General features: G+C 25.2%; 1 protein-coding gene across 3 annotated transcripts; it reads left to right on the forward strand.

The window, feature by feature from the left end:
- Positions 1–256: 256 nt before the first annotated feature.
- On the forward strand, positions 257–16,075 carry LOC107071217 (aquaporin AQPcic). 3 transcript variants are annotated; one of them, XM_015330010.2, is made up of 5 exons: positions 257–546; positions 11,920–12,107; positions 12,388–12,531; positions 12,624–13,091; positions 15,390–16,075. In XM_015330010.2, exons 1-5 carry the CDS (start codon positions 522–524, stop codon positions 15,393–15,395), a joined length of 831 nt encoding a protein of 276 aa, XP_015185496.2. In that variant the 5' UTR covers positions 257–521; the 3' UTR covers positions 15,396–16,075. The 3 variants fall into 3 exon arrangements, with proteins under 3 accessions (XP_015185496.2, XP_015185495.2, XP_015185497.2); XM_015330009.2 differs by having other exon boundaries at positions 259–546; positions 15,387–16,075; XM_015330011.2 differs by lacking the exon at positions 257–546 and adding an exon at positions 10,889–10,999 and having other exon boundaries at positions 15,387–16,075.
- Positions 16,076–16,767: the final 692 nt, after the last annotated feature.

The following is a 16,767-nucleotide window of genomic DNA, read 5'->3' on the forward strand; positions in this document are numbered from 1 at the left end:
CAACATCGTGTTCAGAGAGTCTTCTTCTCCCCCTACTACCTCATTCTCTCTCTCTCTCTCTTTTTCTTTCTGAATAATAATAACTCACGAGTAGAGAGAGGAGAGAGAGATACCACGTGGTTTCGATACGATAAAATTCTTTCCAAACGTATTCGTTCATAAAGAAACGAACTGACGAACTGTTCAGTCATCCTCAAAACGTTTTCTCTTTCTCCCTTCTTCTTCTTCTTTTTCTTTTTCTATTCCCTTTCTCTCAATATATATATATATCTATCCCCCTCTCTCTTTATCTTTCCCTCACTCTTCACACAATTTCTTCTTACATATAGACGACAGTGATTCTCTCTCTATTTCTATTTTTTCTATCATTTACTCAAGTGCATCTATTTTCATTCAGTGGTGTAAGACGAATAAATTCGTACGCCGTCAATTTTTTTTTTTTTTTTTTTTTTACAACAACAATTTGTTCAACATAATCTAATCAAGGATTTGTTTGTTTGTTTGTTTGTTTGTGTGTAATCATGGCGTCGAATAATTTACGAACAGGTGAGTTGTATAAATATTATTTGACTTATTTCTATATTTAATGTTAAGTTGAATTTTGTCGAATTTATTGGCGTATGAGAAACTCTGACGAATTTGTTGTAGTAATATGAGAAATATTGTATATATTATTATTGTATATGTGTGTGTATGTGTGTGTATGTGTGTGTGTGTAAATAATTTCGCGTTTAAGGATTTGAAAGGAAACGCACGTTTTCAAGGATATTTCATTGGTTTAAATGATTCTCTTTCTCTTTCTATTATGTGTATTATGTATGATATAAACCTGTTTTTCTATATTGTAGTTAGTATTTAATAAGAAAATCTATGGAAACGTTCGAATCGGTTACTTAATCGTATATTTTATTCTTCTTGTCTTTTTAATTGTTCTTTTCTTCTTTTTTTTTTTTTTTTATACTAGTTGATTACCGTGAGAATATTTATAAGGTTTCTATTATATACCTTATCGTATCGCATTATATTTTGTATAATACTTTATTAACTTTCTGATTCATTCAAAGATTCTTTTAGTTTAGTTGTTGTTGTTGGTTTTCTTTTTTTTTTTTTTTTTTAAAGAAATCACGAAACTATAAACTATGTTTAAATACGAACAACTAATCGCTGATGGACATATTGAAGGTAAACGAAGTACAAGTACATTTGAAGTTTTTGTAATTTTGTAAATTGTTAAAATGTTTTTATTCATTGTCAATTTGTTTAATTGTTAAACGTCATTAGTTGTTTGTTTATATAAATAGTGACAGTGTTAATTGTTGTCGTAGTTAATTCATAAAAAATATATATTTAAAATAATTTTTCTAATTTATTATCTTGAATATAATTTTTAAATTCGGGTACAATACAATGATACAATAAAAAAATTAAAAATTATAATATATTTATACACATATAATAATATAATTATATTATATATATATATATATTATAATTATAATATTTTATTTATTAAATTTTTCTAATTATATATATTAAATAAATGTTATATATTTTAATTAAAAAATTATATATATATATATATATATATATATATATATATATATATATATATATATATATATTTATGTATTTTAATTTATAAAATATCTACACGAATTTACAATTAAATAAATAAATATATACAAACGTGTAATTTTTAATTTATTGTAAAAAAAAAAAAATATTAGTTCAATGTTTCTTAATTTTTATTTACTTACAAATTAAACGCAAACCAAGAATAAAATATGTTTCAATTCATTGTAAATTGTGTAAAATATTTAAATTCATTGTAAATTGATTAAAATGTTCATTTAAATAAACAATAACAATTATTAATTGTGTTCGTAGTTAAATCATGAAATTAAAATGATCTGTTTTTTTTTTTTCAATTCATTATCTTGAAGATAATTTTTCAAATCTTCAACTTATCGTACATAAATTATGTCGTACAATATCTACACACGTATTTACTTTAATTCAATAAATATACATAGGTATAATTTTTAATTTATAGTCTAAAAAAAAAAAAAAAAAATTAGTACAAAGTTTCTTAATTTGATCTACTTTCAAATTAATCGCAAATCAAGAAAGAGAAAGAGAGAGAGAGAGAGAGAGAGAGAGAGAGAGAGAGAGAGACACGTAAAGGATTTATAACTTGTAAATAGTTTCAAAGATTCAGTGATGTATTACTGTCATGGTTAAATACGGTTAGATTAAATCCACCTGTTCATAATTAATACACGTTTTCAGGTAAATGATAAACTTTTGTCAGTTTTATTATTCAAACACAATTTACAGTTTCGTACTAACACGTCACTCGCCAACTATATTTAAACATAATTTTTTATTTAATTATACATTAAAATTTATATCTATATATATTTAAATATAAACATTATATTATTATATATATTAACTATATCATATATTTTAATTATTAAAAATTATTTTATATTTAATTATGCACATATATATTGACTATGAATAAAAAATTATATTATATTTATATACACATAATATTATAATTGTAATATTTTATTTATTGAATTTTTATAATTAAATATATAATATAATATTTAATTATATATATATATATTATATATTTAATAATTATAAAATATTTATAAATATATTATAAATATTTTATAATTATTAAATTATAATACAATATATATTGACTATACATTAAAAATTATAGTATTATTTATATATATTAAATATATATTATATATTCTATATATTAAAATATTAAAATTATATATATATATATATATATATATATATTGACTATAAATTAAAAATAATATTTTATAAATTTTAAAATATAAAAATTACACTGTCTATTATATATATTAAATATATATATATATATATCTGGACACATTTACATTTAAATAAATATTCATACATACGTGTAATTTTTAATTTATATTCAAAAAAAAAAATAATACATATATATGCGAAACGTTATCAATCAATTTTTTTATCGAAATATTATCATTTATTTTTCTTTATAAAAAGAAATCTGTCTCAATAAATATGTGTTGGTATTTAATACATTATTTATGTTATGTAAAACTGGTTAGTTCTGAACCAACAAAAAAGATCATATCCATTTTTAAAATAATCGCAGTAAAGTATTAATGATAGCTGCTTGGTTGATACTAAAAACATAAACGGCATGTTAATTATACCGATTCCTTTATTATTTATTCTTTGAAAAAAAATTATGAGATACCAATGTCAGTCTTATTATTATTTCATAATTTGTATTTTCTTTCTTTTTTTTTTTTTTTTATTTATTTATAAATACAAGTTTCGGTGCAATTAGTCATCTGATCGTTTTACTAATATCATTTTATGCTTTTCAATAATTCATATGACTTTTCAATACTTCAAATGACAAATTTGGTTAAATTTCAATTATTTTCATGTCATGTTTGATTTTATTTTCAATATTAAATCTCATGGTCGAACGTTTTTATCGAACACACAACATATGCGCATTTATATATTTCCTGTTGCAAACGATTGCACTTGGCTTCGATTCAAATGAAAAAAGAAAAAAAGAAAAAGAAAAAGGAAAAGAAAAAAGAAAAAGAAAAAAGAAAAAGAAAAAAGAAAAAAGAAAAAGAAAAAAGAAAAAGAAAGAAAATCCTTATAACAAATTCCTATGGAACAATTATTATTATCTTTCTATTTTATATTTTTTTTTATTTTATTTTTTTTTTTGTTTATTTGTTTTTTTCCTTTCTATTATTTTTATTCTATTATTATTATCATCCTATAATCCTTATTATTAATTAATAATTATTTCTATTATTTTTTATTATATTTATATTATTATTATTAATTATATATATATATATATATATATCTTTTTTTCTTTCTATTATTTTCTTTAGATTATTATTTTCCTATAATCATTGATATTATTTATTAATTATTTATATTATTTTTAAATTATTATTATTATTAATTCTACATATTTTTTTTCTTTCTCTTATTTTCTTTCTATTATTATTACCCTATATATATGTATATAATCGTTATTATTATGTATTAATTATTTATATTAATTTTAGTAATATATATTATTATTATTATTATTAATTATAAATTATTTATATTCTTTTTAATTATATATATATATATATATAATTATTATTAAATATATATTATTATTATTATTATTATTATTATTATTATTATTATTATTATTAATTATATATGTATACGTAAGTTTTTCTTTTAACGTGAAAATTATTTTTAAATGTTAACGTGATAAAAAGAAAATAAGTAACAACGTTACATATTACAATGATTCGAACGATATTTTAATTATATTTTCTTATTTAAGTTATACGTAAATAATGACGTGATAATTTTATTATGTATACACTTTGTACTTTACTTAAACCTTGAACTATTACCTTTTAAACCAATATGTATCCAGTGTTAATCACATTAAAAATATATATATATATATATATATATTTGTAGGATGTTTATCGATATCTTAATTCACAGAAAACAAAATCATATTACATTTAACATATTTCAATATGTGCATTCGTTACGTAAATTGGAATAAAACCCATGGTCATATTATCTTCTTTCTCTTTCCATTGAAATTTTCCATTAAATCGGAATAAAGAGAATTATCAATAATTCGTATGATAATTCTTGCACTTTAGATCTTTCATTAATCTCAATACATAGAAAGTTTATCAACTAAAGTGACACAATACATATCTAAATGTTATAACAATTTTATAAATAGTTTTACATCACATAAGCCATTATCGGTAAAAATATGTTTATCTCCTATAATGAACCGTATACATACACATATATATATATATAGTACATATGGATTACTTATCAGTAAATATTATTCTTTCGTTTCTCGTTTCGTATCAAAATAAATAGAAAAAAAGAGAACACAAAATGTCGATTAATAATAATCAATCATTATCAGAATTAAAAAAAAAAGAAAAAAAATAGTATCTATCGTAGGAAATATTTGTAATTTATATTATGTATATGTACCTAGTGTATATATAGATAAGATATTTAATTTATTAAAGTATTTTTTTATTTTCGTCGAATTTATATTTCGATCATTTCTATTGATGAATAATATTTTTTTTTGTCTCATCTGTTATAAATTAACTCGAAGTAAATGATACCAATTTAGGTAAAACTATTTCATAATTTATATTGATAGATAATATTTGTTGTCATTTGTTATAAATTATCACGAAAATGATAAAAATTGTAGATAAAGATTATGGTAATATTTAAAATACTTAATATTTACAATAATACTATTATAATAATAAATAATAAATACTATTATTATTATTATTTATATAATTATATGATTATTAATATTAATTACATTTAATTATTAATTAATTATATATTATATATTATTATTATTATATATAATTATAGTAATAGTATTTATTATTAATTATTATAATATATACTATATAAAATATTATTAATTATAAAATATTATAAATTATATATAATTTTTACTATATTTAATATTATATATAAATAATTAATTATATTATAATATATATTTATAATTATTTACACATATTATAAGTATAATATATATATATATACTTTATATATTATTTATTATAAATATATAATATGTATATACTTTATATTAAATTATATACCATAATAATAAATAACTATTTAATCATTAATTAGACAATATTATTAATCGAATCATAGACCAGTTATTACGAACTATCTTAACAATGTTTGCAAATATATACATACACACGAATGGAAGCTCGTACGTATTCAAACTAAACGTTGATACGATAATGTAACTGCGAGTTTAAAGTCATAAGATCGACCTTAATAAGTTAAAAGGTGTTGTAATCGTGACTCGAATCGTTTATAAACGTTAGCTAAGAACAAAATATATATGAAAGAAGAGTGTGCGTTGTCTTTGTTTGTGTGCACTTGGAGTAACAATATCAAATCATACATACATATATATATATAAAATAAAAAAAGGAAAAAAATAAATAAGAATGATGTATGACATGATAAAGAAAAATATATGAGATAAGAATTTAAAACGAGATGTGATATATTTTTATTATTCAATATCACAAGAGTTCTTACTTGATAGGGGGTTAAACGTCATATCTCGTTGGTTTATTTAGATGATTCTTACCCTATCTACATAACTACTACTACTAATACAATCTAGATATATATAGGACAATACATACGTAGCAACTTGGACACAGGTAACAAGAGAACGAGGCCGTTTATCCGTCTAACGGGCAGATTACATGCGACTAATTGCCGCATAATCTCTCTGATGGCGTTCACGTGAAATTAACCGATTCTATGAGGATCAAAGATTAAAGGAACTTTGTTATAGAACATCAAAGATGATCATCTAAGTCTTTTGAAAAAATAATTTTACTTTTTAGATTGATTTAATTGTAAACAAAATTCTATATCGATTAATTGTGATATCGTTAAGAGGCACCACTAGAGTGAAATTTTGAAAATATTGATTTCCTTGTTGCCTATTTCGATAGTCCATATTTTTAAAAATAACATACTTCAATTTCAAATGCATATCTCAAATAGTTTGAGTTACAGTCATCTAATATTTCTTCATTTATAACGATCAAATCACTAACTTAAACTTTAAAACGCATTTTTCTCGAAACTATTAAGTGAACCGGAAAGTAATGTCGCTTTTTAACCTCAAAATTCGAACGATTAAATTTTTCAAACAAAAACGTTTTTATTATTAATCAATCATTATAATTATTTATATTAAATTAATTAATCACGTTGTGTCAACAATCTTTTTCTATTTGGTACGCAAATTTTTTTAATATCGTAACGAGAAAAATCATCAATCGGTTTTTTTTTTTATTGAAATATTAATATCAAAATTTGACGTGCGTAGTAACGACATTACTTTTCGGTCCTCCTAAATACATTTTCCAAAATTTGCTGCAATTGCAACTCGAAGACGAATCATTCGATCGATTTGATTCTTGTTGCAACTTTTTTTTATATATATTACTGCAAACCATGAACCGTCCAGTTTTTCGATCGAATAAAAAAGGTAATTGTGGCAGGCCCAAAAATCATCAAATTTTCGTTTCGACTGAGGTTCATGATACGGGAAATTCCTTCCAGTTTAATAAACTTTTTGGTGTTTTTGATTTCATACACTGTGAAAGTCACTATAACTGCAGCAGTGAGGGGGACTTGGAAGATTGCGAATAAGTCGCTTAATTTTCAATTTGTTTGATTCAAAAATTTGGTCATACATTAATTACATATCCACGAATATCTCCTTAAAAAATTACAACATTCTTTGCAGTAGTTTTATTTAAAAAAAATTCCGAATAATTATCTTTTTCTCAAGCGTCACACTAATGATGCCCCCATTATTAACAACGAAACTAAACGTCGATTACAAAATGATTTTGTGTAACCGTTTGGAAAAAGCTGATTAATACAAGATATGAGAGAAAAACAAATCTTATTTCACATTTGCATTGAAATATGTTATGAAGAAACTAGTTTATTCAAAGCAATACATTAAACTATACTAACAATTTTCTAACATGTAATATTTTGGTTAGATCGTTCAAATATCTCTCTCTCTCTCTCTCTCGCGTGTTATTTTTTTTTCTCATCTCTCTTCAATTTTTCTTCGTTATATGTAAATACGTATAAAACAAAAAAACAAAAACAAAGAAAAAAGATAAAGTAAAAGAAAAATTGCAAAAATTGCTTTAAACAATATTTCAGAGTGCATGATTTACAGCGAGCAATTTGCATCCTAAAACGGCTTTGTAGAAAAAGAAAGGGAGAGAGAGAAAGAGAGAGAAAGAGAGAGAAATAAAGGGGAGGGGAGAAAAAAAGAGACAAGAAAATAAACATTCAACTCTCCGATTTGAATTTTAAAACAAGTCGGTTGAGATGAAGTATACGACATATTTCAATACTTTAGACGAGAATCCCCATTTCACTATCGCGAATTACAGTAATTTTAAATGTAAAGTTAAAACGACAATCTATAGTGTTTTTTTACGTTATATAATAATATCCGTCGAAGATTATTAAATAACAAAATAAAATATATATGTATATAATCAATTTTGTTTAACATCGAAATATCGATTTTGCAACGCAACATTGACGTAAAAAAGATTCATCATCTTTGTTGAAGGAGAAGGTCAGTCATGAGATGAAATGAAATGAAATGAAATAAAATGAAAAAAAAAAAAAAAAGAAGAAAAATTGAAGTAAAGGCAGAAGGGGAGAGGGGGAGGGAGAGGGGGAGAAGAAAATGACGTAAATTAGTTAAATCGTTAGCGAAGAAGATCGGAAGAATTATTATTTTTTCGACGAAATTACACGCTTACAGTTGTTATTACAATTTGACGAGATGAGAACGTAACAGCCGTGTTTCGCTTAATTATTATTCAGTTATTATACTGAACACATACTGAGACTAAAATGCTAGTTAAAGAGTTATTTTCGCAAACAAGGATATAGTATAAAGAATCGATCTATCGAGAGATAGATGAGAAGAGATATACTCTTCTCTACGGTATAGTATTACGTAATAAAATAAAATTATCGCGCGTTGAACATTGCATGGAACGAAACAAGCGTGAAACGTGTAATGAAAATGAAGGAAAAATAAAAAGAAAAACCCAAAGATTTATTGGGGAAAAAAAAATAAAAAAAAAAAATAATAATAATTAACAACAAATAAAAAAAGAAACAAACAACGTTTCTTGTGAATTTTAATCGATTTATGGTACATACATATAATAATATATACGAATATATTTATTGAAAACTGAACTAAGGGCAGGGGGCTTTATGAAATATTAATTACTGTATATTGTTTTGACCGGAACCGCAACATGCGGAGGAGCATTATCATGGAGGAGAACAATTTTGTCGTGTTTGGAGTAGTAATAATCGGCTCAATAATCTCATTAATTGTGTTTGGTAGAGGAATCCAGGTAAAAATTTCGCTTGGATTTGAGCAACTCGTAATACACGACACCCCTGTTTTCGTACGTTTCTCGGCCCTTCCACTGCAATCTTTGTCTTTTACGCCAAAGTCACCGTGTTTAAACTTTTGAAACCACTCACGACAAATTCTCTCACTTAAAGCAGACTTATCATATGCTTCTATAAGCAATCGATGCACCTCAGCTTTAGATTTTTCTTCAATTGAAGAAGTAAATTAAAAGTTGCCGCAAATGATGCTTATTTGGAACAAATGTAGATATTCTCGGAGAAATAAAAATGATATGATACTGATACGAAGTTAATTATACTTCAAGCTAATGTTGTTACTGTACTTTATGCTATTTTTTAATTAAAATAAACAAATGAAAGGAATTGAAGAATTTCTTATTGCAATATTATATCATTAGTTAAACATAATCAATTGAGAAACGTAATTAATTAAAATTTCGACAAAATTTAAAAGCTTTTTAAACGACAATGTTCTCAATAAATTAATTAATGAAAAAGAAAGAGAGAGAGAGAGAGAGAGAGACAGACAGAAAAAAGAAAAAGAAAAAGAAAATGTTAATTATATGTACGGTCCGACTTAAACATAATTGTTTCACTAAATTCATCGTGTTTTAAACAACTTTGACAATTGAAAAGAAAAGAAATAAATACGGTACTGTACTTTAACGTTTCCTTACCTTTAATTTTCTTTCTTGGACCTTTTCACCCCTGTCTCTCTCTCTCTCTCTCTCTCTCTATTTTTTCCCACTTTATTTTCCCTTTTTCTTTGCTTCAAAGCAAAGTGTAAAAGTTCTCTCTTGGAAAATACAGTCGAGTGGCTCCTTTCTCGATCCTTCGACTATAAGTACAGGTAATTACCTGCCATAATTATCCTTGTTGCACGAGTTAGATAGTTCGACATCCCGAGTGTCGTTCACCCTTTATTTATCTCTCTCTCTCTTCTCTCTTTCTCTTTATCTTTCTTCTTTATTTCTTTCTATTTTTCGTATTACCTTATGAACGGAACTTTTATGAACTATTTGTATTATTTTATAAACATTCAGTACTATTACTGAATGGATATGTAATACAAAGGTCTAAAGAACAAAATTTTATCAAAAGTTTGTTATTTACAAGTACTGTAAACATTCTACGATATCAGAAATAAACATGTGTACAAGACTGACTGAGACTATTAATATAAAACTAAATTTTGTAATGATCTAAAATAAAATAGTGTGAATTTTTAATATTTTCATAAAGCACGAGATACGATCTCATTATTTTAACAAATATATTTCATTTTGAAGTTGCAGTTATTAAAAAAAAAAAAAAAAAATATGAAAAAATGTATCCTAAAAGATTGAAAGTAGCTTTTCTATTTCCTCATTCGTTGATTATTGGAAACTCCAAGTCATTGTATTATTCCATACTTTGTAAGCAAATGTACATACGCATCTGAATACACATACTCGTACATTCACACTTAATTATAAAATGTACAGGGTGATTCACCAACTCTTGCCACGTAAATAGTACCGAAAGTATGATAGTAGCGGAAAAGTAAATAAGAATAAAAGTTGCAGGAAAAATTCAGGACTACAATATGACATTAGGTTGAGTCATTTTCGAGATGTATCGGTCAACTTTGATTTGTTTGAATACAATGTTAAATTTGAATATTTATTTTCGGATATCAAAAGTCAAGATAAGTCCAATAATCGTAAGAGCTGGTGAATCACCCTGTATAAGGATAGATAAATGGAGATGGAAGTACAGTTGAATATATTAGAAGCTACTGTACTTCCAAACAAAGTTTATTTCATCGGTAGTAGTCGTCAGTGCATGTACAAGTCTGAAATAGTGTTGAGTCTTTAAATAAATCCTAGATTATCTTTGAATCAAAGTAAGATCAAAAATTCTTATATTTACGGTTTCATCTTATAGTTTTATATTCTAAAAAAAATAACATTATATTTTTGAATACTCGTACGTTTCATTTTCTCGATTTTTTTTTATATTAAAATTTTTTCATAACTATAGTTTATACTTGTCGAATCTCAAAGGTAATAAACTGTGTCATCCATCCGTGTTAACTTTTCAACGTTGCAAACACCGTACGCGTCCTATATGGATTATGTTAATCCATCTTAACGAACCTACATTTGTTTCAGTTTCAATACTAAATCATACACGATGGAATTAATTTGGAATATATTATGAATATATTGTTCCTCGCGTTATCTATGGATTTATATTCTCTCTTTTTTTTTTTTTTTTAGCAAAGAAAATTTAACGATAATCTACGAAGGAAGATATAGTAAAAATGTAAATATTATACGTTTTACATTTGTCGTAACAGTAACGTCTTTCATTGATTGTATTTAACAAATATGTAAATTTATTTAAAGTGTTAGACATTTAACGAGTTAACAATTGTTTACTATTATCAAATAAATATAATTTCTTATTATTTGTGTGAAATATCAATATTTAAAATTCATTAATGAGATAAAAGTTCGTTCGCAATATAATACACGAATTCATTCAATTTATATTTTCATTTTAACATTAGTATCAATTATTTACTTACAAAAGATAAAACACTTGTATCGACAAATAGTAAAATTCGTCATAATATTTGCATATTATTATTATTATTATTATTATTATTATTATTATTATTATTATTATTATTATAATATTATTATATTTACATTTACAACGTTCAATAAAAAGTATATTTTATTAATACACGTAGTTTCACATAGCAGAAGAAAATGAATATTGAATAATTTTATGAATAACTCTTCGTCGTTTTAACAGGTTTCAAAAAGTTGGTGCAAGAGGAAGGCGCTATGAAGAAGACCGTAATTACTGGTCTGGCAGAAATGCTGGGCACATCGATATTGGTGTTTCTTGGATGTATGGGATGCGTTGGTAGCCTTGGTGTCATACCTTCTCATTTACAAATAACTTTAAATTTTGGTTTGAGCGTTATGATTGTCATTCAGGTGAGTTCAAATATACATTGCATTACATTAATATCGAATTAACAGTGAAGTACCTACGTAAACAATATTTTACATTAATAAAATTTGTAATGAACGTTACAACATACTTTTACTTAACGTTTGTTATGAATTTAATTAGTTGGAAAAAAAAAAAACAAAGAAAAAGTAAATTTGTTTCTTTTCTCGCATAATTTCTGTCGCATTGTTTTACGCCTTAATGCACAAAGGGGTTAAATTCATTTTCTCTCTTACATTCTCTTCGTCTTCTTTCTTTTTACAGTGTTTTGGACACATTAGTGATGCCCATGTTAATCCAGCCATTACAGTAGGTTCCGTGGTACTCGGTAAAAAAACTATCCCGGAGGCTATGGTTTATTTCTTGGCTCAAGTGTTAGGCAGCATCATGGGTTATGGAATGTTAAAGGTAGTTATTTAAAAATTAACTATGATAAATGATCGTTAGAATATTTTGACCATAATAATCAAAATTATTGTATGTATGATTCAAATATACAGGTAGTTACACCCACGGAATTTCTCAAAGTTGGAAATGTTGATGATGCGGATAACGTTTGCGTAACTTTTATTAATCCAAACATATCAGCGATTCAAGGACTTTTACTCGAAGGTATATCGACATTCGTTTTGATGTTGGTTGCCTGTGCTGTTTGGGATATCAGAAACAAGATGAATACGGATTCTGTGGCATTAAAGTTTGGTTTCACGGTAGCAGCTTTAGCTACAGCTGTTGGCCCTTACACTGGTTGCAGTATGAACCCAGTAAGGTCACTGGGTCCAGCTATTTGGAATAATCAATGGAGTCATCATTGGATCTATTGGTTTGGTCCTATTGGTGGTGCTTTATTCAGTTCGATATCTTATCGCACAATTTTCGGCGTTCAAAATTCAGACGAAGAGGAAATTACACCGGAATCTGTTGCACTTAACAGTGCTGATATTCCAATGAAATTAGAAGTTAGAGAGGTGAGAGTTTAAATAATAAATTTGTTAATTATTCGACAGAATATTATTATCATCATCAATCGAGCCATTTATTTTTCATTCATTTGTCAAATTGATGAGACTATAATAATTGGATAAATAGATAATTTTATAAAAAATGACAGAGAGACTAGATGATCGATCGACTTTTATTTACTTCAAGTAATTATTTCATTGAATTTATTGTTAAATATTATTTTTATCTAGATAAATTGATTGAAGTACTTATTGCTAGTAAAACAATATTATAAAACGGTTAGTGGAAATTTATCGATTGGAGAATTAATCAAAATTGTGATAATTACACAAACAATTAGATTAAATGAAACATAAAATTCTAAGAGATAAACAAATCATTTTAAAAACTAATTCAAGTGAAATATATTAATATAATAAGATGAAAGCAAAAGGCAATTTTTGCAACGATAATATTATCATGTCATGCTATATTTTGATAATCAGGTTAATGAGAAATTCGATCGATACGATATTAGATTAGGCGTATATCGAACGTAAGATATTCATGAATGTGTTACATATATATATTTACCATACATAACACGTATGTATAAAACAGATGTGCTATCGCTTTAACATAAGTCAAGAAAAAAATTTGACGCACGTACGACGATGGAATTCTAGTTTATCGTGTCTAGTAGATATCAAAAGTATTTTTGGGGAAAAAAATTTGAACATCGTCGTTACGATATCTTGTGTCTGTTACATGACAAAAATATTGATCAAATTATAAAAAAATAAATAAAAAGAAAATAACAATATTAGATAGAAGAATTTGAGATTATTATAAAAACAAAAAAAAATAATAAAAATAAAATAGGATTGTAATGACACATTGTCAAGATAGTCAAAAAGATATCAATCTCATCTTATCAATATTTCTTATTAATTACGTTTACCTAATAAAACGTATTAACCATTTTTAATCTTCACGAAATGTTAAGGGGCACCACTAGTGTGAAAAAAATTTTTTTTTTTTACATATTTTGATAAACTATACCTTTAAAAATTTAGTCACATATTCATTACATATCCACAAATATCTCCTTAAAAAAAATTAAAACATTCCATGCATTAGTTTTCTTTCAAAAAAAATTCTCAAAATTCACCTTTTTTTCAAACGGTCACACGTTAGTGGTGTCCCTTTAAACATTTTTAATCTTCACGAAATCTTAAAACGTGCATTTAAAATACCTGAGAAACGTGGTCTTTTATCGTTTAAAGTGTAAATGGTATGCACGGTACATATGCATCAAGGTTTCTTTTATACAACAGATTATCTTGTGAGGGTCGATTGTAAAGACCGATGATAAATCGTGAGCTACCTCTGGGTTACCTAGAAGTAAGTTCAGTAAAACTGGTTTTATGGGACATTACACGAGAACTGGATTTAACACGTTTGTAAAGCTTACCGCCCCCCCCCCATCACCTTTTGCTAGCTGATACATTTCCCAAAGGATATAAAGAATAATATAAAAACGCAACATCAAACATTATTATTATCTGTTTTCGTTGTTGATCTTTTCTAATTTAACGTTCATTGAACGTTATTTGTCATATCAATGTTATTTTTATATGTTTTATTTTCTATTTGCTATTTTTATATTGAATTCTTTTTGAAAAAAAAAAAGTCAACCTGTTTCTCTCTACCATGTTTTAATTTTTAAACAACGATTCAATAAATAATAATTATACTAAGTATTAGAAAAAAAGTTGAAAGCTAATGAAATTATTATACATTTACATTTTCATTTGTAACTCTATATACATATATTAGGGTGGGTCAAAAAAATGACTTATTTTTTTTTTCAAGTGCCACGGAAAAATGGGTTGGACCTTAAAACAATTCTCACCAAATATGAGCTCTTAATTTTAATAGGAAAATCCTCCGCGTCGCAGTTTTTTATTTTTTTTTTTTTCAGTCTAATAGATTAAAATTCATATCTCATTATTTATTGATTGTACAGAAAAATGTTTTAGACGAATTTTGTAGGAAATTTAATGCTCTACAAAAATGGTATCTTATATTTTTTTCGTAAACCTCACCATTTGAATGATATTGAAGATTTAAGTTTGATTATTTTAAGACAAATTTTGTCTTTTGAATTGTTTTAAGGTGTCTAGCAACCCATTTTTCCGTGGCACTTGAAAAAAAAAATAAGTCATTTTTTTTACCCCCCCCCCTAATATATATATATATATTATATTGAAAACAATTAGACTATTGTAAACATTTGTATTTTTGTTTGTTTGTTACAGCAGCCTTGACTTTGAGTACCAGAATGATGAACTCTTATGTAGCCCAAATCGCATTATTTGCTATTATGAACGACGATTTGTATTTCAAAGTTTCAAAACTATAAAACATCCAGAAAAAAATCAAAATATAAATGATGTGAATAGCTTACAAAAATCATCAACATACATTCTGATAATTCTTGAAAACAATTAATCCCCGTTGGTATCAATCAAACAATGCATAATAATACTCGCAAATTAATATGATTTGCGTTGACTGACGACAAAGCATTTTTCATAAAGATGAGTTTATGAAATTTTTATCAATTTATACCACAAATTATGCAATCATTATCATCGTTTAGATTTAGAATTATTATTCTTTTTTTTTTACATCCTATTGGAATAAGTTCATTAACAAGAAATAATAATAATTCACTTATTTTAAGAATAATAATAGATACTAAAAAAGTGAAAGACTTTCCAAATAGTGGAAGATATACATACGTTCGTATAATATATTTGTTTCATATGTATTTCGTTAGTATTCTTTATATACTATCTATATATATACTAAACTTTTGTTAACTCATGAATTATATACTCGTTTCAATTTTGTTCTTTATAATTATACTTATAATTAATATTTAAATCTATAAAAAAATGTACAAATTTTTTTCAATACATTAAAATACAGAAAAACTTAATAATTTGTTTATTCATTATTACCTATGAGCTGTTTATTTTGAAAGTGGCCTAACTCCGCACACATGTTTGAATCGAGATATTTAAGGGTTTGTTTGCGTTTCAATGCAATTCAAAATATATTAGGTGGTGCGGAAAGTCGTTTCGTTTTTTGCTGACGCAATAATGACATTAGTTGATGCAAACCGGCAAATAGTAACACATGAGATCGATGAGAGGTTAAATTTATCAAATTCAACTATTTCTGACACTTTGAAAGGATTACGTTTAACCTCGAAGCAAAAATTATCTTCATTTTTACAAAAGAAAAACGAGACGACTTTCCGAACCATCTAATACTAACAAGTCATCCTGTTCAAATGTATCTAAGGGGGTGTTCAATTTATATTTCCCATTAAAATAGTGCCAATTATTAAGTGAATAATATGCGTTTTCTTATCAACAATTGGATTTAGGCCACTTTCCAAATAAACATTTCAAATATTTGATTGCACCTGTAATAATGTGATTTTGTTTAAAGTAATGTAATTATGGTTGCATTACTCAAAGGGGCAACCCCGTTGTATTGAAACTCTTCTTACTACTACAGTTATAGAAAAATAACAAATCTGTAATTTGATAAAGCGAAAATGAAAAAATGTGAAATACGGGTGAACAAAATTTACCAGTGAAAAATTATTATTAAATTATAATATGC

Source organism: Polistes dominula, unplaced genomic scaffold, assembly GCF_049000335.1.
Source record: "Polistes dominula isolate Pdom_NZ unplaced genomic scaffold, Pdom_raw_medaka contig_26, whole genome shotgun sequence".
In the NCBI taxonomy this organism is placed as follows: domain Eukaryota; kingdom Metazoa; phylum Arthropoda; class Insecta; order Hymenoptera; family Vespidae; genus Polistes; species Polistes dominula.

What these genes read in the sequence shown, in the direction of transcription:
- LOC107071217 (XM_015330009.2), top strand. Translation starts at nt 522, where the DNA reads ATGGCGTCGAATAATTTACGAACAG. An exon ending in GTCGAATAATTTACGAACAG is followed by an intron (nt 547 to 11,919) that starts GTGAGTTGTATA and finishes TCGTTTTAACAG; the next exon opens with GTTTCAAAAAGTTGGTGCAA. An exon ending in TGGGTTATGGAATGTTAAAG is followed by an intron (nt 12,532 to 12,623) that starts GTAGTTATTTAA and finishes TCAAATATACAG; the next exon opens with GTAGTTACACCCACGGAATT.